Raw genomic sequence first — 23,295 nt, forward strand, 5'->3', positions numbered from 1 at the left:
GCAGTATAGACCCAGATGGTTATTACACCATGTAGGAGCAGTATAGACCCAGATGGTTATTGTTACATCATGTAGGAGCAGTATAGACCCAGATGGTTATTGGTACACCATGTAGGAGCAGTATAGACCCAGATGGTTATTGTTACATCATGTAGGAGCAGTATAGACCCAGATGGTTATTGTTACATCATGTAGGAGCAGTATAGACCCAGATGGTTGTTACATCACGTAGGAGCAGTATAGACCCAGATGGTTATTATTACATCATGGAGGAGCAGTATAGACCCAGATGGTTATTACACCATGTAGGAGCAGTATAGACCCAGATGGTTGTTACATCATGTAGGAGCAGTATAGACCCAGATGGTTATTGTTACACCATGTAGGAGCAGTATAGACCCAGATGGTTATTGGTACATCATGTAGGAGCAGTATAGACCCAGCTGGTTATTGTTACACCATGTAGGAGCAGTACATTGGAAAGGCATTTCTCCTGTGTGTGTGCTAACTGGATAAAACTCTTTCTTCAGTGGGAACTTCTTTATTTTGTGTGGTATTAAAAAATATATAATTCTAATGTCTCCAGTTGTGTAAAATGACATAGAAAATGCATTAAATTATTTTAGAGAAGGCATTTTTTTAAATGCATGAAACTCTGGTGACCCCCTGGTGACCCCCTGCTTAACAGCTATTAAATACCGAGATGGTATTTAATAAATACGTTTTACATCTAACAAGTCAACGCAGGAATGCATGATTCAGAAAATATTGATATGAAAGCTCACTCAGTGATTGTCATGAATTTTGGCTTGACAATTAGGTTATTTTTTGTTATATTTTACTGTCAAAATAGGGCTCCAGAATTTCAGATGTTTCTTTTCAATTAAGCCCTAGACAACCAGGTGAGGGGAATTCCTTACTAATCAGTGACCTAGACAACCAGGTGAGGGGAGTTCCTTACTAATCAGTGACCTAGACAACAATGTATTTCAACCACATACAATATGCATCCCAGCCGAACTGTAATCTTATCAGAAACATGTTTGGTCGTTTTCACAGCTTTCTGTTTCCTTAAAACCGACCAAACTGATGACATTTGGAAATGTTGCACAGAAAATCTTTCTTTTTTTATTGTATATCCTCTCAAGTCTCTAAACGTCTTTGATCTGCGAAAGAAGCAGAGATTACAGAGAATTTTACCGACGTCAATTAGATTGAAGCATTGTCGATGGATGACATTCTGGTGAGCAAGGGTTTATTTAGTCTTCTTGGGCAATCTGCGTTACCCACTCCAGTCAACAGATGGCGATGTGAGTCTTTAAGGTAATGTTTCTTGCGTGACGTATAATCTAGTGGACGGGATTCTTCTTCAACAACCTCTGTAACTTGCTAGCAAACATACAACCGAAACATTGAAGCTCTTCCATTTTTATATGAACCTTAGTGTTTTAAACACACTGTATATTTATTTACTAGTTAATCAATTTAATTTCATATTTACGTTATCAGCTATCTGGTTTGGTATTAAGTTAGCCCAGCACTAGGCTAGTCGCTAATGCTAAATAGCTAGCTAGCTAGCTAACGTCCCCGAACATGAGCTCACTAAACTACTCTTCCTCTGCTAAAGAAAATGAGGTCTGCTGGACGGAGAAAGAAACTCCAGGGCTGAACATTTACGTGAAAGGAGAAGAATTTACCATAAAAGAAGAGGAATTGGAGGAAGCTATCACAGTGAAAGAAGAAGAACAGGACGTTACAGTGAAGGAAGAGGACGCATCAACATTGAAAGAAGAAGAGGATGTTACAGTGAAGGAAGAGGACGCATCAACATTGAAAGAAGAAGAGGATGTTACAGTGAAAGAAGAGGAAGAAGCTTTCAGAGTGAAAGAGGAGGGGGATGAACAGAAAGAGGAGGAGGTGACTGTCACATTGAACGAAGAGGAAGAACTTTTTGAAATGAAGGAGGAGGGGGAGATTACTGTCACATTGGAGGAGGAGGAGACCGGAGATCTGATGAACACCAGTGAGTACTGTCTGTTGTTGAACCAATGTGTGGTTTTAAATGCACATTCTACTGATGTTCTACAGTTACCACCGTAAATGTGTTTTCACGTTAGATCAGGGGTCTCCAACCTTTTCTAGCGTGAAATTACACATGTAACGAGCTACTTATTTTTTTTGTTTCTAGCTTTCAATTAGGCACATTCTTCTTCTCATGTGGGTAAAACCACTGGGGAAGCTGCCCTTCTCCTGTCTAGGAGTGGTGCATGGGTAAAACCACTGGGGAAACTGCCCTTCTCCTGTCTAGGAGTGGTGCGTGGGTAAAACCACTGAGGAAACTGCCCTTCTCCTGTCTAGGAGTGGTGCGTGGGTAAAACTACTGGGGAAACTGCCCTTCTCCTGTCTAGGAGTGGTGCGTGGGTAAAACCACTGGGGAAACTGCCCTTCTCCTGTCTAGGAGTGGTGCGTGGGTAAAACATTTTTGGTCGATACCGATATCCAATATTTTCCTTGCCAAAAAACCTGATACCGATAAGTGATATTTAAAATTGTATCTGCCTTTTAAGCGTTGTAGTTAAATAGGTGAAACACACTGACACAAACAGTTATTTTGTTGGCATTTACGTATGTCCCCTTTACCAGTAAAAAAAAATCAAAAACGAATTATTTCACTTACTTGCTGTGCTGTTTCGTTGTTAATTTGTTCAGTCGTTTAATTCTCAACTAGGATTTCCTCATACATGTCAAGCAGGGAGGTTTCAGCTCTGTCTGTTTGTGGCTTATCTCTGGAGAGATTCATTTTTAAAATTAGAAGCTCAAACTGTTTGGGCATAGACCTGGAAAGTATGACAGAACTTTCCAGGTCTATCTCTGCAGTAGATTGCAACTCCTCCCCCTTTGGCAATTCTATCTTGATGGAAAATGTTATAGTTGGGGATGGAAATCTCAGAATTCTTGGCGGCCTTCCTAAGCCAGGATTCAGACACGGCAAAGACATCATGGTTGGCGTTCGTTCAAGTAGGAAAAACATGTTGACTCACCCTACTTGTAGAGAAACACAAATGCCATCCTCCTCCTCTTTTCATGTAGACTAAATCATCTAGCACTCTGTAATACAATACACATTTGTATTTTTGGTTGTCCTAGGTTACCTGTCTAAAATGTTTTCTCGCTAGCCTAACTTCATTCATGGGCAACATTAGCTAGTTAACATTAGCCTTCTACATCTAGCTACAAACCTTGTGCCAGGGGGCACAATGTTTGAATGAATAGTTGGATCAGAATAAACGTTATAATCACTGGCCAGTACGGAGAATTTAAGTAAAACCACAAGGACAAATCCCTATCTCCATCCATAGCTAATTTAGGAAAGGGACCATTTTTTTTGCTAGCTTGCCAGCCACTGACTGGAGGACAAGAACACAACGAGATGCAAAAATGTAATGTTGTCTGTTAATGACATATGCTCTTGATGCGATTTGATAGGTGTGATGCCAAATCCAAACTGGCTCCACTTGACACTTGTTTTTGGTGCGCCAGGAGCAGTTGAACTCAGTTCAGATCAATGCTGATTTTCTATTATTTGTATACTTTTCTTTTAATCAAGGGTGACCAAATGCTCGCTGGCTTCACTTGCATTTTATGCTACGGAGCGGCAACAATGTCGTACTCTTTTTTTTGACCAGACAGCATCAGATAGATGGCCTACACATACAGAGACAGAGGGGCGCTGTTTCCCTCGGATGCGTTCTCCTGTGAGATACATTCAGTCTCTTGCGAAGTGAAAGAAAATGATGAAACACAGAGGGACGAAATATAAATGTATCTTGTACACTAAGGACCTGGGGAAGAGTTGATGACATAGTGTACTACTTTCTCTTGTACTCTGTTGTCAACTCTTCCCCAAGTCCTTAGTGTACAAGAGAAAGTAGTACACTATGTTGTCAACTCTTCCCCAAGTCCTTAGCGTACAAGAGAAAGTAGTACACTATGTTATCAACTCTTCCCCAAGTCCTTAGCGTACAAGAGAAAGTAGTACACTATGTTGTCAACTCTTCCCCAAGTCCTTAGTGTACAAGAGAAAGTAGTACACTATGTTATCAACTCTTCCCCAAGTCCTTAGTGTACAAGAGAAAGTAGTACACTATGTTGTCAACTCTTCCCCAAGTCCTTAGTGTACAAGAGAAAGTAGTACACTATGTTGTCAACTCTTCCCCAAGTCCTTAGTGTACAAGAGAAAGTAGTACACTATGTTGTCAACTCTTCCCCAAGTCCTTAGCGTACAAGAGAAAGTAGTACACTATGTTGTCAACTCTTCCCCAAGTCCTTAGTGTACAAGAGAAAGTAGTACACTATGTTGTCAACTCTTCCCCAAGTCCTTAGTGTACAAGAGAAAGTAGTACACTATGTTGTCAACTCTTCGCCAAGTCCTTAGTGTACAAGAGCAAGTAGTGAACTATGATCGTCAACTCTTCCCCTGGTCCTTTATACTGTACACTGCTTTCTGTCAATATACCTGGTAAAATAATAATTATATAACAATGTTTTCTGTTTTCTATTTTCCTAAATAATGTTTTCTGTTTTATTTTAGGGTTAGTTTATTTTTTTACTCTCTAAATTACAATTGTTAATAACCTCTTGAAACTAGGGGGCACTATTTTCATTTTTGGAATAATAACGTTCCCAAAGTAAACAGGCAATTTTTTCAGGACCAGATAATAGAATATGCATATAATTGACAGCTTAGGATAGAAAACACTGTAAAGTTTCCAAAACTGTAAAAAATATTATCTGTGAGTATAACAGAACTGATATTGCAGGTGAAAGCCTGAGAAAATCCAATCAGGAAGTGACTCTTATTTAGAAACCTCTGCGTTCCTATGCATCCCTATTGACCATTGAAAGGGATATCAACCAGATTCCTTTTTCTATGGCTTCCCTAATGTGTCTAGTGTCACAAGACATAGTTTCAGGCTTTTATTTTGAAAAATGAGCGTGAGCGACAACATTGCATCAGTGGTCAGCTGGTGGCTCTCAGAGTGATATGTGCGTAATAGTCAAATGCGGCTATTGTTTCTCTCGCTCCTACTAAGAAGCCATCTGTCCCGGTTGATATGTTATCGAATAGATATTTGAAAAACACCTTGAGGATTGATTATAAAAAAACGTTTGCCATGTTTCTGTCGATATTATGGATCTAATTTGGAATATTTTTCGGCATTGTCGTGACCGCAATGAGTCTGTCAATAGTTCCATCACATTAGAATACTTTTTTTGGGGGGGTGTGGGGGGGGGGGGGGGGCATTTATTTTTGAGTGTAATTCCCCTTTAATTGTGAATCTGGCCCTTTAATTGTGAATCTGGCCCTTTAATTGTGAATCTGGCCCTTTAACTTCCCGTCTAGCGAGTGAGGAATGTGCTGGTCTAGTGATGTTTCTGTACTGCTGCTAATTTCATTATTTTATATTTTACAAACAGGATTGAAGCTTTGCGTAATTTGTTTTCAAAATCTCGATGGTGTTGTTAGGTCGCAATTGTAAATGAGAACTTGTTCTCAACTTGCCTACCTGGTTAAATAAAGGTAAAATAAAAATAAAAATATATAAGGTAAGACCGACTGATCTGATTGAAATCTCTATGATACCGCATCATATACAGTGGGGCAAAAAAGTATTTAGTCAGCCACCAATTGTGCAAGTTCTCCTACTTAAAAAGATGAGAGGCCTGTAATTTTCATCATAGGTACACTTCAACTATGACAGACAAAATGAGAAAAAAAATCCAGAAATTCACATTGTAGGATTTTTAATGAATTTATTTGCAAAATATGGTGGAAAATAAGTATTTGGTCAATAACAAAAGTTTATGTCAATACTTTGTTATATACCCTTTGTTGGCAATGACAGAGGTCAAATGTTTTCTGTAAGTCTTCACAAGGTTTTCACACACTTGTTGGTATTTTGGCCCATTCCTCCATGCAGATCTCCTCTAGAGCAGTGATGTTTTGGGGCTGTTGCTGGGCAACGCAGACTTTCAACTCCTTCCAAAGATTTTCTATGGGGTTGAGATCAGGAGACTGGCTAGGCCACTCCAGGACCTTGAAATGCTTCTTACGAAGCATCCTTTAATTACAACCATCTCATGTCTGATTTCATGACATTTGGTTGAAATCTTGCCTTTTCAGGGGACAGAATTAATTAAGACCATGCAGAATCATATTGCTCATTTGATTATTCTGGATTAAACCTCAGAGAAGACAGTTTGATAATGTGGAGGTTTTATTCAGGGTTCGTATCCACAAAGCGTGCTGAACCATCGTCACTATTCACTTTAATATAACAATGAATGAGATTGTATGGAAAGATCAGCATTCCTACTATGAGACGCTCTTGTGAATATGGGCCCAGGTCTCTCTGTTTACTAAATACTGTCTGTCTTTGGCAGGAGAGAGACTAGACTCTCACACTGACAGCGGGAAGAGTCCTTCAGGGGAACAAGACCCAGAGATGTCCAAACCAGCAAGAAGACACCACTGCTCCCAGTGTGGAAAGAGTTTTTCTAGGTTAGGAAGCCTGAAATCACATGAAAGAATACACACAGGAGAGAAGCCCTACCAGTGCTCTCAGTGTGGAAAAAGATTTTCTGCATCCAGGGATATGAAATCACATGAGAGGACACACACAGGAGAGAAGCCCTATCAATGCTCCCTGTGTGGAACGAGATTTTCTCAGTTAGGGCATCTGCAAACTCATAAAAGAATACACACAGGAGAGAAGCCCTACCAATGCTCCCAGTGTGGAAAGGGTTTTCGCTGGTCAGGGCAATGGAAAAAGCATGAGAAAATACACACGGGAGAAAAGCTTTAACATTGATCTCAATGTGAAAAGAGATTTACTACTTCCGGGACCCTGAAAGATCACGTACGAAAACATACAGGAGAGAAACCCTACCACTGCTCCCAGTTTGAAAATAGTTTACCCAGTGATCAGACCTGAAATCACATGACACAAATACAAATACACTGCTACCAGTGTGGAAAGAGTTTTTCCACATCAGGGTCCCTGAAAAACCATGAGCAAACACATTCCGTAGAAAAGATTTTCCGCTGTTCACATTGTGACAAGAGTTTTAGGAATTTACAGTACCTGAAAAGGCATGAGAAAAGACATACACAAGATAAGCCTTTTCACTGCTCCTACTGTGGAATGAAATGTACCTGGTTTCAGCAATTGAAAAAGCATGAGAGAATCCACAGCGGAGATAAACGTTATTAATGCTCCCAGTGTGGAAACATATTTACCCAGTTAAGGCACCTGAAAGACCATGAGGTAACACACACATGGGAGAGGCCACACCACTGCTCCCAGTGTGGAAAATAATATAAAACATCAAATGGACTTAAAGTTCATGAGAGAACACACATACTGCTCCCACACTTGACTGAGAAATATTGCCTTTGTTAATGGCACTTGATATCAAATTGTATAAAGCACTTTCCAAAATACATTTTGTTTTTTATTTAAACACCTGAACTGAAGATGGAGTATGTGAGTTTGAATGTAGATACTGATTACATTATAATTTTCAAACTCTGTGTTTTCTGTGTGTTTTTGTATCTGCGTCATTCCAGCACTACACATAATCGTGTGCTATATAGCATTTTCTCCATTGTTTATATTTGTGTTGGTGGCTCACTCTGACATTTGTGCTTTACAGAGTGTGACTTTAAGGGATTATTATGTTCACATCAGAGTGTGGCTTTAAAGGGGCAATCTGTGATTGCTACATCCATTTTCAAACTTGAAATTAAATATATACAGTTCTGGCCAAATACACTACAACTTTTGTTTATATGGTGTGTTCGGAAAGTATTCCAACCCCTTGACATTTTCCACATTTTGTTACATTACAGCCTTATTCTAAAATGGATTAAATAAATGTTTTCCTCATCAATCTACACACACAATTCCCCATAATGACATCACAATACCCCATAATGACAAAGCAAAAACAAGTTTTTATACTGGTTTGCAACTGTATTAAAAATAAAAACAGAAATACCTTATTTACTTAAGTTTTCAGACCCTTTGCTATGAGACTCGAAATTGAGCTCAGGTGCATCCTGTTTCCATTGATCATCCTTGAGATGTTTCTACAACTTGATTGGAGTCCACCTGTGGCAAATTCAATTGATTGGACATGATTTGGAAAGGGACACACCTATCTATATAAGGTCCCACAGCTGACAGTGCATGTCAGAGTAAAAACCAAGCCATGAGGTCAAAGGAATTGTCTGTAAAGCTCCGAGACAGGATTGTGTCGAGGCACAGATCTGGGGAAAGGTACCAAAAAATGTCTAAAGCATTGAAGGTCCCCAAGAACACAGTGGCCTCCATCATTCTTAAATGGAATAAGTTTGGAACAAAGACTCATCCTAGAGCTGGCCGCCCGGCCAAACTGAGCAATCGGGGGAGAAGGGCCTTGGTCTGAGAGGTGACTGATAATCCGATGGTCACTCTGACAGAGCTCCAGAGTTCTTCTGTGGAGATGGGAGAACCTTCCAGAAGGACAACCATCTCTGCAACACTCCACCAGTCAGGCCTTTATGGTAGAGTGGCCAGACAGAAGCCACTCCTCAGTAAAAGGCACATGACAGCCCGCTTGGAATTTGCCAAAAGGACTATGACCATGAGAAACAAGATTCTCTGAATCACTACCATCCAGAAGACAAGGTCAGTACAAGGTGCATTAAAGGCCAGGAGACCATCTCAAGGTCATTAAAGGCCATCTCAAGGCCATGAGACCGTTAAACAGCCATCACTAACAGAGATTATTTGTAATTATTTCACCACCACCTTATCTTTCCTCATTTGCACACACTGTATATAAATGTTTCTATTGTGTTATTAACTGTACGTGTGTTTATCCCATGTGTAACTCTGTGTTGTTGTTTTTGCGGCACTGCTTTGCTTTATCTTGGCCAGGTCGCAGTTGTAAATGAGAACTTGTTCTCAACTAGCCTACCTGGTTAAATAAAGGTGTTCTCAACTAGCCTACCCGGTTAAATAAAGGTGAAATAAAATAAAAAAATAAGAGGCTGCAGACTAAATCATTGTCAGGTTTAACAATTGGATCACAAGTCACTTTAATGTTTACATATCTTGCATTACTCATCCCATATGGACAGTTGAAGTTAGAAGTTTACATATACCTAAGCCAAATACATTTAAACTCAGTTTTTCACAATTCCTGACATTTAATCCTAGTGAAAATTCCCTGTTTTAGGTCAGTTAGGATCATCACTTTATTGTTAGAATGTGAAATGTCAGAATAATAATCGAGATAATTATTTATTTCAGCTTTTATTTCTTTCATCACATTCCCAGTGGGTCAGAAGTTTACATACATTCAATTAGTATTTTGTGGCATTGCCTTTAAATTATGTAACTTGGGTCAAACATTTCAGGTAGCCTTCCACTAGCTTCCCACATTAAGTTGGGTGAATTTTGGCCCATTCCTCCTGACAGAGCTGGTGTAACTGAGTCAGGCTTGTAGGCCTCCTTGCTCGCACATGTATTTTCAGTTCTGCCCACAAATGTTCTGTAGGACTGAGGTCAGGGCTTTGTGATGGTCACTCCAAAACTTTGACTTTGTTGACCTTAAGCCATTTTGCCACAACTTTGGAGGTATGCTGGGGTCATTGTCCATTTGGAAGACCCATTTGTGACCAAGCTTTGATGTCTTGAGATGTTGCTTCAATATATCTACATAATTTTCCAGCCTCATGATGCCATCTATTTTGTGAAGTGCACCAGTCTCTCCTACAGCAAAGCAACCCCACAACATGATGCTGCCACCCCCTTGCTTCATGGTTGGGATGGTGTTCTTCGGCTTGCAAGCGTCCCCCTTTTTCCTCCAAACATAAAGTTGGTCATTATGGCCAAACAGTTCTGTTTTTGTTTCAACAGACCAGAGGACATTTTTCCAAAAAGTACGATCTTTGTCCCCATGTGCAGTTGCAAACCGTAGTCTGGCTTTTTTTATGGCTGTTTTGGAGCAGTGGCTTCTTCCTTGCTGAGCGGCCTTTCAGATTATGTCGATATAGGACTCGTTTTACTGTGGATTTAGATACTTTTGTACCTGTTTCCTCCAGCATCTTCATAAGGTCCTTTGCTGTTGTTCTGGGATTGATTTGCACTTTTCACACCAAAGTACGTTCATCTCTAGGAGACGGAACGCGTCTCCTTCCTGAGTGGTATGACGGCTGTGTGGTCCCATGGTGTTTATACTTGTGTACCATTGTTTATGCAGATGAACGTGGTACCTTCAGGTGTTTAGAAATGAACCAGACTTCTAGAGGTCTACAAAAAACATTCTGAGGCCTTGGCTGATTTCTTTAGATTTTTCTCCCATGATGTCAAGCAAAGAGGCACTGAGTTTGAAGTTAGTTCTTGAAATACATCCACAGGTTCACCTCCAATTGACTCAAATTATGTCAATTAGCCTATCAGAAGCTTCTAAAAACATGACATCATTTTCTGGAATTGTCTAAGCTGTTTAAAGGCACAGTCAACCTAGTGTATGTAAACTTCTGATCCACTGGAATTGTGATACAGTGAATAATAAGTGAAATAACCTGTCCGTAAACAATTGCTGGAAAAGTGACTTGTGTCATTCACAAAGTAGATGTCCTAACTAACTTGCCAAAACTATAGTTTGTGAACAAGAAATTTGTGGAGTGGTTGAAAAACGAGTTTTAATGACTCCAACATAAGTATGTAAACTTGAAGTCGGCTTCAACTGTATATTATACCATCTATTGCATCTTGCCTATGTCGCTCGCTCATTGCTCATCCATATATTTATATGGCTATATTCTTACTCCATCCCTTTACCTAGATTTGTGTGTATAAGGTGGTAGTTGTGGAATTGTTAGATTACTTTTTAGATATTGCTGCACTGTCGGAACTAGAAGCACAAGCATTTTGCTACACATAACATCTGCTAACCATGTGTATGTGACCAATAACATTTGATGAAACCAAGATTGAACTCTTTGTCCTGAATGCCAAGCGTCACATCTGGAGGAGACCTGGAACCATCCCTACGGTGAAGCATGGTGGTGGCAGCATCATGTCTGGAGGAGACCTGGAACCATCCCTACGGTGAAGCATGGTGGTGGCAGCATCATGTCTGGAGGAGACCTGGAACCATCCCTACGGTGAAGCATGGTGGTGGCAGCATCATGCGGTGGGGAGGTTTTTCAGCGACAGGGAAACTAGTCAGGATCGAGGGAAAGATGGACGGAGAAAAGTACAGAAAGCATCTTGATGAAAACCTCAGACTGCTTAGGACAACAACCCTAAGTACACAGCCAAGACAACACAGGATTGGCTTCGGGACAAGTCTCCGAATGTCCTTGAGTGGCCCAGCCAGAGCCCAGACTTGAACCCGATCGAACATCTCTGGAGCGACCTGAAAATAGCTGTGCAGGGATGCTCCCCATCCAACCTGACAGAGCTTGAGAGGGTCTGTAGAGAAGAATGGGAGAAACTCCACAAATACAAGTGTGTCAAGCTTGTAGCGTCAAACCCAATAAAACTCTAGGCTGTAATCGCTCCCAAAGGTGCCTCAAACAAAGTATTGAGTAAAAGGTCTGAATACTTATGTAAATGTGATATGTCAGGGGGGTTTTATTTGCACATTTGCAAAAATGTATATAAACCTGTTTTTGCTTTGTCAATATGGGATATTGTGTGTAGATTGAGGGGAAAATAACTCCACTTTGCTGATGCTCAACACAGGGGACCCACAAGGGTGCATGCTCAGCCCTCTCCTGTACTCCCTGTTCACCCATGAATGTGTGGCCATGCACACCTCTAACTGTATCATCACGTTTGCAGACGACACAACAACAGTAGGCCTGATTACCAACAATGACGAGACAACCTACAGGGAGGAAGTGAGAATGGTGCAAGGAAATTAACCTCTCCCTCAACGTCAACAAAACGAAGGAGCTGATCGTGGACTTCAGCAAACAGCAGAGGGAGCACGCCGCTATCTACATCGATGGGACAGTAGTGGAGAAGGTAGAAAGCTTCAAGTTCCTCGGCGTACACATCACTGACACTCTGAAATGGTCCACCCTGACAGACAGTGTGGTGAAGAAGGCGCAAAAGCCCCTCTTCAACCTCAGGAGGCTGAAATAATGTGTCTTGGCCACTAAGACCCTCACAAACTATTATAGATACACTATTGAGAGCATCCTGTCGGGCTTCATCACCACCTGGTACGGCAACGGCACTGCCCGCAACTGCAGGGCTCTCCAGAGGGTGGTACAGTCTGCCAAACACATCACCGGGGGGCACACTACCTGCCCTCCAGGACACCTACAGCACCCGATGTCACAGGAAGGACAAAAATATCACCAAGGACATCAATCACCCAAGCCACGGCCTGTTCACCCCACTATCATCCAGAAGGTGAGGTCAGCACAGGTGCATCAAAGCTGGACCGAGAGACTGAAAAACAGCTTCTATCTCAAGGTCATCAGACTGTTAAACAGCTTCTATCTCAAGGTCATCAGACTGTTAAACAGCTTCTATCTCAAGGTCATCAGACTGTTAAACAGCTTCTATCTCAAGGTCATCAGACTGTTAAACAGCCATCACTAGCCAGCTACCACCTGGCAACTCAAACCCTTAGAGACTGTTTCCCTGTATACATAGACATGGAATCACTGGCCACTTCTAATAATGGAACACGAGTCACTTCTAATAATGGAACACGAGTCACTTCTAATAATGGAACACGAGCCACTTCTAATACGAGCCACTTCTAATAATGGAACACGAGCCACTTCTAATAACAGAACACGAGCCACTTCTAATAACGGAACACGAGCCACTTCTAATACGAGCCACTTCTAATAATGGAACACGAGCCACTTCTAATAACGGAACACGAGCCACTTCTAATAACGGAACACGAGCCACTTCTAATAACGGAACACGAGCCACTTCTATTAATGGAACACGAGCCACTTCTAATACGAGCCACTTCTAATAATGAAACACGAGCCACTTCTAATAACGGAACACGAGCCACTTCTAATAACGGAACACGAGCCACTTCTAATAACGGAACACGAGCCACTTCTAATAACGGAACACGAGCCACTTCTAATAATGGAACACGAGCCACTTCTAATAACGGAACACGAGCCACTTCTAATAACGGAACACGAGTCACTTCTAATAATGGAACACGAGCCACTTCTAATAATGGAACACGAGCCACTTCTAATAATGGAACACGAGTCACTTCTAATAATGGAACACGAGTCACTTCTAATAATGGAACACAAGCCACTTCTAATAATGGAACACGAGTCACTTCTAATAATGGAACACGAGCCACTTCTAATAATGGAACACAAGCCACTTCTAATAATGGAACATGAGCCACTTCTAATAATGGAACACGAGCCACTTCTAATAACGGAACACGAGCCACTTCTAATAACAGAACACGAGTCACTTCTAATAACGGAACACGAGCCACTTCTAATAATGGAACACGAGTCACTTCTAATAATGGAACACGAGTCACTTCTAATAATGGAACACGAGCCACTTCTAATAATGGAACACGAGTCACTTCTAATAATGGAACACAAGCCACTTCTAATAATGGAACACAAGCCACTTCTAATAATGGAACACGAGTCACTTCTAATAATGGAACACGAGTCACTTCTAATAATGGAACACGAGTCACTTCTAATAATGGAACACGAGCCACTTCTAATAATGGAACACAAGCCACTTCTAATAATGGAACACGAGCCACTGGAACACGAGCCACTTCTAATAATGGAACACAAGCCACTTCCAATAATGTTTGCATGCTGCTTTACTCCAGGTCTCAGTTGTAAAGGAGAACTTGTTCTCAACTAGCCTACCTGGTTAAATAAAGGTGAAATAAAAAAATACTCATCTCATATGTATATACTGTATTCTATTCTACTGTATTTAGTCAATGCATTACTCATCTCATATGTATATACTGTATTCTATTCTACTGTATTTAGTCGATGCCACTCTGACATCGCTTTTCCTAATATTTATATATTTCTTATTTCTATTATTTTACTTTTAGATGTGTGAATTGTTAGATACAACTATACTGTTGGAGCTAGGGAACACAAGCATTTCGCTACACCCTTCAATAGCATCTGCTAAATATCTGTATGTGATTGTATTTGATTTGATGTATCTAATTATAGACAAGTTGACGAGCCTAATAAATAGCTTACCAAAATGTTGAGAATTGTAAGCCGGAACATATTGTAACGACCCTGGGTTTATAATCGCGGAAATTGACACCGCCGTTCGAGCAAGCTTCGATAGCGCGCCGGACTTCGGGCTAGAAGGTCGAAGGTTCGAGACCTGCTCCCTGCCTGTTTCATTACAATATCAATCAGGCAAACAAACAAAAATAATGTACCCCCTGTCAATTAAAAAAATAATCTGACTGTAGTCTACGGCGTATTTCCTAATATTAGCGGGTTAGGGTTGTGTACGTGCCTCAGATGTTCACTTTTTTCACATGTAGTCGGGCGGTTGCGGATGAGCGATTATCAATTGCGGGTGAACAATCAGCTGACCCGCGCACCACTAGCCACCATACATTCAGCTTCTACGCGCACCTAGAGAAAATTATTATCTGTAAGAGCTAAAGAGAAAACACGTCTGGTTGTTTTTACAATTATTTGTTTTGACGTTGTTTGCAGAATTATTTTTGTTTGTTAAACTGCGTTTCCAACTCCAGTCAGCAGATGGCGATGTGATTTCTTTTTCAGGTGATGTTTCTCGAGTGACGTAAAATCTAGTGGACGGGACGGGAGGTTTCTTCAACAACCATCTCGGTAACTCGCTAGCAAACATGATAAATTGAAGCTCTTTGGACTAATTTAGTGTATATTAATCACAGTGTTTTAAACACACTGTATATGTATGTACTAGTTACTCCGTTTAAGTTCATATTTACGTTATCAGCTATCTGGCTTGTTAAGTTAGCCCAGCACTAGGCTAGTCGCTAATGCTAAATAGCTAGCTAGCTAGCTCACGTCCCCGAACATGAGCTCACTAAAGTACTCTTCCTCTGCTAAAGAAAATGAGGTCTGCTGGACGGAGAAAGAAGCTCCAGGGCTGAACATTTACGTGAAAGGAGAAGAATTTACTGTAAAAGAAGAGGAATTGGAGGAAGCTATCACAGTGAAAGAAGAAGAACAGGACGTTACAGTGAAGGAAGAGGACGCATCAACATTGAAAGAAGAAGAGGATGTTACAGTGAAAGAAGAGGAAGAAGCTTTCAGAGTGAAAGAGGAGGGGAATGAACAGAAAGAGGAGGGTGCCGTGTTTGTAGTGAAAGAGGAGGAGGAGGTGACTGTCACATTGAAAGAAGAGGAGCAACTTTTTGAAATGAAGGAAGAGGGGGAGATTACTGTCACATTGGAGGAGGAGGAAGAAGACGAGACTGGAGTTCTGATGAACACCAGTGAGTACAGTCTTAATGTTTTTCTAGCTTCCAATTAGGCACATTCTTCTTCTCACGTGGGTAAAACCACTGGGGAAGCTGCCCTTCTCCTGACCAGGAGCAGTGTGTGGGTAAAACCACTGGGGAAGCTGCCCTTCTCCTGACAAGGAGCAGTGTGTGGGTAAAACCACTGGGGAAGCTGCCCTTCTCATGACCAGGAGCAGTGTGTGGGTAAAACCACTGGGGAAGCTGCCCTTCTCCTGACCAGGAGCAGTGTGTGGGTAAAACCACTGAGGAAACTTCCCCTCTCCTGTCTTGGAGCAGTGTGTGGGTAAAACCACTGAGGAAACTTCCCCTCTCCTGTCTTGGAGCAGCGTGTTGGTAAAACCACTGAGGAAACTTCCCCTCTCCTGTCTTGGAGCAGCGTGTTGGTAAAATCACTGGGGAAGCTGCAGCTCTTCCTGTGTTTTTAGTACCCTACTTTCTCTTGTACACTATGTTGCCAACTCTTCCCCCAGGTCCTTAGTGTACAAGAGATTGTAGTGCACTATGTTTTCTGTCAATATACCGGGTAAAATATTTGTTAATTAACAACTCTAATGGGCCCTATAAAATCTGTGATTTTGTTTTTTACTTTCCCAAATTATTTTTTCTCTGTTTTACTTTTCTGGTTTTAAATTTGTTTGTTTTTTCATTCAAAATTACAATTGTTTTATAGAGAAACAACGAAACTGGATGTTCTGAGAATTTGTCAATGGTTAAATCACGTTAGAATAAAAAAAAAATAGGTCTGGAAGAAAACTGACATCCCCTTTAATTGTTCATCTGCCCCTTTAATTGCCTGTCGAGCGAGTGAGGAATGTTCCATCTAATGAGCCGTTCTACAGATGGTTCTGTACTGCTGCTACTCATTTCATGACAAAGTTATGCAAATAATGGATACAAATTATACACTTCCTCATGATATACTTCTGCCAGGTACTATTTGCATATTTGCAGTTAACGTTTAACTGAGAAAATGTTGGGGAAAGTATTTCCATCAACCCACAAAACGGTTATGACATCAACTTGCTTCAGGCAGAGTGATAGACAAACACGCGTACCACAGAGACAGAGAGGGGCGATATTGCTGGAAATTAATTGGCAGATATTGTATAAGGCTTGGCTTTTAAAGCCAATAGTGTCTAACCAGAGGTGGGGATAATGTTGTGTTGTTTAGATAGTAGCTGGGAGCTTGCGGTGTCTGCTACTTCAATCAAATTTATTTATAAAGCCCTTCTTACATCAGCTGATGTCACAAAGTGCTGTACAGAAACCCAGCCTAAAACCACAAACAGCAAGCAATGCAGATGTAGAAGCACGGTGGCTAGGCAAAAACTCCCTAGAAAGGCCAGAACCTAGGAAGAAACCTAGAGAGGAACCAGGCTATGAGGGGTGGCCAGTCCTCTTCTGGCTGTGCTGGGTGGAGATAACAGAACATGGCCAAGATGTTCAAATGTTCATAGATGACCAGCAATGTCAAATAATAATAATCACAGTGGTTTTCGAGGTTTCAACAGGTCAGCACCTCAGGAGTAAATGTCAGTTGGCTTTTCATAGCCGATCATTCAGAGGATCTCTACCCCTCCTGCTGTCTCATGAGAGTTGAAAACAGCAGGTCTGGGACATGTAGCACGTCCGGTGAACAGGTCAGGGTTCCATAGCCGCAGGCAGAACAGTTGAAACTGGAGCAGCAGCATGACCAGGTGGACTGGGGACAGCAAGGAGTCATCAGGCCAGGTAGTCCCGAGGCATGGTCCTAGGGCTCAGGTCCTCCAAGAGAGAGAGAGAGAATTAGAGAGAGCATACTTAAATTCACACAGGACACCGGATAAGACAGGAGAAATATTCCAGATATAACAGACTGACCCTAGCCCCTGACACATAAACTACTGCAGCATAAATACTGGAAGCTGAAACAGGAGGGGTCAGGAGACACTGTGGCCCCATCCAACGATACCCCCAGACAGGGCCAAACAGGCAGGATATAATCCCACCCACTTTGCCAAAGGACAGCCCCCACACCACTAGAGGGATATCTTCAACCACCAACTTACCATCCTGAGGTAAGGCCGAGTATAGCCCACAAAGATCTGTCACGGCACAACCCAAGGGGGGGTGCCAACCCGGACAGGAAGACCACGTCTTAGCATACCTCTTCAATGAAGGTCATAGGATGATGAGAGTGGCATGTCTAGAATCAGATCCAAGTTTACTCTTTCTGCCAATCATACCCCACTCTACCATGAGACAGACATATCTTGGTCATTGATCAAAAGACAAAAAGGTTTGATTTTGATCGATATTTGAAATCTTACAAACAGGTTTGAAATTCTGCGTTATTTGTTTTTTTAAATCTCAATGGTATTGTTAGATCCTTCGTATTTTAGCTATAAGCTAAGACAGACTGATCTGATTGAAATCTCTATGGTACTGCATCATATATCCTTTAATTACAACCATCTCATGTCTGATTTCATGACATTTGGTTGAAGTCTTGCCTTTTCAGGGGACAGAATTAAGACCATTCAGAATCATATTGCTCATTTGATTATTCTGGATATTTATTTTTATTTTTTTAATGACCTCAGGTTATTGAGCGATCTAGTCTGGATTAAACCTCAGAGAAGACAGTTAGATATGTTGTGAAGATGTGGAGGTTTTATTCGGGGCTCATATCCACAAAGCGTGCTGAAAAGCGCATTGACTTTTATATAATAATGAATTAGATTGTATGGAAAGATCAGCATTCCTACAATGAGACGCTCTGTGAATATGGGCCCAGGTCTCCCTGTTTACTAAATACTGTCTGTCTTTGGCAGGAGAGAGACTAGACTTTCATCCTGACAGCGGGAAGAGTCCTTCAGGGGAACCAGACCCAGAGACGTCTAAACCAGCAAGACGACACCACTGCTCCCTATGTGGAAAGAGTTTTTCTAGGTTAGGAAGCCTGAAATCACACGAAAGAATACACACAGGAGAGAAGCCTTACCACTGCACTCAATGTGGAAATAGATTTACCTCTTTAGGGACCCTGAAAGATCACGTAAGAAAACATACAGGAGAGAAGCCCCACCAATGCTCCCAGTGTGAAAAGAGTTTCCCCCGGTTATGGGACCTGAAATCACATGAGAGGACACACACAGGAGAGAAGCCTTACCCCTGCTCCCAGTGTGGAAAGAGTTTTTCCACATCAGGGTCCCTGAAAAACCATGAGCAAACACATTCCGTAGAAAAGATTTTCCGCTGTTCACATTGTGACAAGAGTTTTAGGAATTTACAGTACCTGAAAAGGCACGAGAAAAGACATACGCGGGAGAAGACTTTTCACTGCTCCCACTGTGGAATTAAATTTACCTTGTTTCAGCAACTGAAAAAGCATGAAAAAATCCACAGCGGAGAGAAACGTTATGAATGCTCCCAGTGTGGGAAGATATTTACCCAGTTAGGGCACCTGAAAGACCACGAGGTAACACACACAGGGGAGAAGCCTTACCACTGCGCCCAGTGTGGAAAGGAATATAACACATCAAATGGACTGAAAGTTCATGAGAGAACACACATACTGCTCCCACACTTGTCTCATATTTTTGACTGAGAAATTGTGCTTTTGTGTTTATGCTACATGAAATCAAACCGTATAAACTGCATTCCAAATTACATTTGTATGTTTTTTTTATTTAAACTCATGAACTGAATATGGTGTCTGTGTTACGGTTTTCTTCCGTCGAAGGAGAGGCGAACCAAAATGCAGCGTGGTTATTTCAATACATGTTTAATAAAATATAAATATATGAACAATACAAAACCTAAACCTTCTATTCTGGTGCAAACTAACACAGAGACCGGAACAATCACCCACGAAACACTCAAAGAATATGGCTGCCTAAATATGGTTCCCAATCAGAGACAACGATTAACACCTGCCTCTGATTGAGAACCACTCCAGACAGCCATAGACTTTTCTAGAAAACCCCACTATACCACACTCCCAATACCTACAAAAACCCCAAGACAAAACACACCACATAATTAACCCATGTCACACCCTGGCCTGACCAGAATAATAAAGAAAACACAAGATACTAAGACCAGGGCGTGACAGTCTGTCAGTTGGAAAGTAGAGTTTGAATGTAGACCTGATTTAAACTTTTTTAACCTCTGGCTGCGTATGTCAGTTTAAAAGTAGAGTTTGTCTGTTTGAATGTAGATGCTCTGTGATTAAATTCTAATTTTCAAACTCTGGCTGTGTTTTCTTTCTGTGTGTGTTTGTATCTGTGTGCGTCATTCCTCCAGCACTACACATAATCGTGTGCTATGTGGTATTTTCTCCGTTGTTGATATTTGCTATGGTGGCTCACTCTGACATTTGTATCTAACAGAGTGTGGCTTTAAAGGGGCAGATGGCGTTGCACCCGCTTTGCTGCTATAACAGCCTCCATCCACTCTTCTGGGAAGGCTTTCCACTAGATGTTTGAACATTGCTGCTATAACAGCCTCCACTCTTCAGGGAAGGCTTTCCACTAGATGATGGAACATTGCTGCTATAACAGCCTCCTCTCTTCAGGGAAGGCTTTCCACTAGATGTTGGAACATTGCTGCTATAACAGCCTCCACTCTTCAGGGAAGGCTTTCCACTAGATGTTGGAACATTGCTGCTATAACAGCCTCCACTCTTCAGGGAAGGCTTTCCACTAGATGTTGGAACATTGCTGCTATAACTGCCTCCACTCTTCTGGGAAGGCTTTCCACTAGATGTTGGAACATTGCTGCTATAACTGCCTCCACTCTTCAGGGAAGGCTTTCCACTAGATGTTGGAACATTGCTGCTATAACAGCCTCCACTCTTCAGGGAAGGCTTTCCACTAGATGTTGGAACATTGCTGCTATAACTGCCTCCACTCTTCAGGGAAGGCTTTCCACTAGATGTTGGAACATTGCTTCTAATCAATAGATACATATTAATGTATAAGTCCATAGGATGCCACCTTTACAAGTCAGTTATATTTGTCAAGAATCAATAGATATATATTAATGTATCAGTTCATAGGATGCCACCTTTACAAGTCAGTTATATTCTTGAAGAATCAATGGGTACATATCATTAATGTATCAGTCCAACAATGGATGTAGCAACGGCAGATTGCCCCTTTAAAGCCAACATCTCTGAACACAGTATTCCCTTAAAGTCACACTCTGTTAGATGTGAACACAGTATTCCCTTAAAGTCACACTCTGTTAGACGTGAACATAGTATTGACTTAAAGTCACATTCTGTTAGATGTGAACACAGTATTCCCTTAAAGTCACACTCTGTTAGATGTGAACACAGTATTCCCTTAAAGTCACACTCTGTTAGATGTGAACACAGTATTCCCTTAAAGTCACACTCTGTTAGACGTGAACATAGTATTGACTTAAAGTCACACTCTGTTAGATGTGAACACAGTATTCCCTTAAAATCACACTCTGTAACACACAAATATCAGAGTGAGCCACCAAAAAAAATATAAACAATGGAGATAATAACATATAGAATGAATGTAGCCCCCGTGAGTCCAACAGAAAACACAGAGTCCATTGTCTTATATTACCTATGGAGAGTCTGCAACGCCTTTCAAATTATTCACCTTTTGTTGCCTTATTGCTTGGAATTCTCTTTAATTACTTGTTACTCTTTAATTACTTGTATTTTTTGAAACTGCACTGTCGGTTAGGGGCTCGTGAGTAAGCATTTCACTGTAAGGTCTGTTGTATTCGGCGCATGTGACAAATTAAAATGTATTTGTTTTGATTTGGAATTAAAATGCATTCAAATATTTATTTTTTCTCCATTGATCTTCCTACCCCACAACTTCCTAGTGAATTTTTAAAAATTATTATTATTTATTTTTTGAAAATCAATAAAAAAACATTTAAGTTGAAATAGCTTGGTCGGATAAGTGTCCACCTTGTAATAGCGAAAAGCTAAAAAGCACAAAAAGCTTATTTCTCTCAAATTGTGTGCAGAAATGTGTTTATATCCCTGTTAGTGAGCATTTCTCCTTTGCCAAGATAATCCATCCACCTGACAGGTGTGGCATTTCAAGAAGCTGATTATTTAACAGTGTGATCATTACACAGGTGCACCTTGTGCTGAGGACAATAAAAGGCCACTTTAAAATCTGCCGTTTTGTCACAAACCACAGCGTGAAAATGGCACACTGACTGCAGGAATGCCGACCAGAGTTGTTGACAGAATTTAATGTTCATTTCTCTACCATAAGCCGCCTCCAACGTTGTTTTACAGCATTCGGCAGTACGTCCAGCCGGCCTCACAACTGCAGACCACGTGTAACCACACCAGCCCAGGTACTCCACATTCGGCTTCTTCACCTGTGGGATTGTCTGAGGGTGGCGGGTGCTGAGGAGTATTTTTGTCTGTAACCTGCCTAAATGATTACCGCCCCGTAGCACTCACGTCGGCAGCCATGAAGTGCTTTGAAAGGCTGGTCATCACATCAACAGCATCCTCCTGGATACCCTAGACCCACTCCAATTTGCATACCGCCCCAGCAGATCCACAGATGATGCAATCTCAATCGCACTCCACACAGCCCTTTCCCACCAGGACAAAAGGAACACCTATGTAAGAATGCTGTTCATTGACTACAGCTCAGCGTTCAACAACATAGTGCCCATAGCATCACTAAGCTAAGGACCCTGGGGCTAAACACCTCCCTCTGCAACTGTATCTTGGACTTCCTGACAGTCCGCCCCCAGGTGGTAAGAGAAGGCAACAATACGTCTGCCACGCTGATCCTCAACACTGGGGCCTCTCAGGGGTGTGTACTTAGTCCCCTCCTGTACTCCCTGTGCACGCACAACTGAGTTGCCAAATACGACTCTAACACCATCATTAAGTTTTCTGATGACAACAGTGGTAGGCCTGATCACTGACAATGATGGACAACAACCTCTCCCTCAATGTGAGCAAGACAAAGGAGCTATTGTGGATTACAGGAAAAGGTGGGCCAAACAGGCCTGCATTAACATCGACGGGGCTGTAGTGGAGCGGGTCAAGAGTTTCAAGCTCCTTGGTGTCCACATCACCAACAAACTATCATTGTCCAAACACACCAAGACAGTCGTGAAGAGGACACGACAACACCTTTTCCCCCTCAGGAGACTGAAAAGATTTGGCATGGTTCCCCAGATCCTCAAAATGTTCTACAGCTGCACCATCGAGAGCATCCTGTGTGGTTGCATCACCGCCTGGTATGGCAACTGCTCAGCATCTGGCCATAAGCCGATACGTAGCCTAGTGGTTAGTGTTGGGCCAGTATCCGAAAGCTTGTTAGATCGAATCCCCGAGCTGACAAGGTAAAAATCTGCCATTCTGCCCCTGAACAAGGCAGTTAACCCACTGTTCTCCGGTAGCCCATCAATGTAAATAAGAATTTGTTCTTAACTGTTTTGCCACGTTAAATAAAAAATAAAATACAGGTGTACGGCCCAGTACATCACTGAGGCCGAGCTTCCTGTCACCCCATGGCAAGTGGTACCGGAGCGCCAAGTCTAGGACCAAAAGGCTCCTTAACAGCTTCTACCCATAAGACTACCTACAATTACTCAAATGGCCACCGGACTATTTACATTGACCCCCTCTGTTTGTTTTGTACACTGCTGCTACTCGCTGTTGATTATCAATGCATACTCACTTCACCCCTACCTACA

The 23,295-nt window shown here is 41.7% G+C and overlaps 1 protein-coding gene across 2 annotated transcripts; it reads left to right on the plus strand.

The window, feature by feature from the left end:
- Positions 1-14,852: 14,852 nt before the first annotated feature.
- LOC110495386 (uncharacterized) lies at positions 14,853-19,821 on the plus strand. 2 transcript variants are annotated; one of them, XM_090194937.1, is made up of 3 exons: positions 14,853-14,929; positions 15,175-15,561; positions 18,402-19,821. In XM_090194937.1, exons 2-3 carry the CDS (start codon positions 15,486-15,488, stop codon positions 19,175-19,177), a joined length of 852 nt encoding a protein of 283 aa, XP_090051063.1. In that variant the 5' UTR covers positions 14,853-14,929; positions 15,175-15,485; the 3' UTR covers positions 19,178-19,821. The 2 variants fall into 2 exon arrangements, with proteins under 2 accessions (XP_090051063.1, XP_036804469.2); XM_036948574.2 differs by lacking the exon at positions 14,853-14,929 and having other exon boundaries at positions 14,997-15,561.
- Positions 19,822-23,295: the final 3,474 nt, after the last annotated feature.

This window comes from Oncorhynchus mykiss, chromosome 13, assembly GCF_057628025.1.
Source record: "Oncorhynchus mykiss isolate SJ-2025 chromosome 13, ASM5762802v1, whole genome shotgun sequence".
Lineage (NCBI taxonomy): Eukaryota > Metazoa > Chordata > Actinopteri > Salmoniformes > Salmonidae > Oncorhynchus > Oncorhynchus mykiss.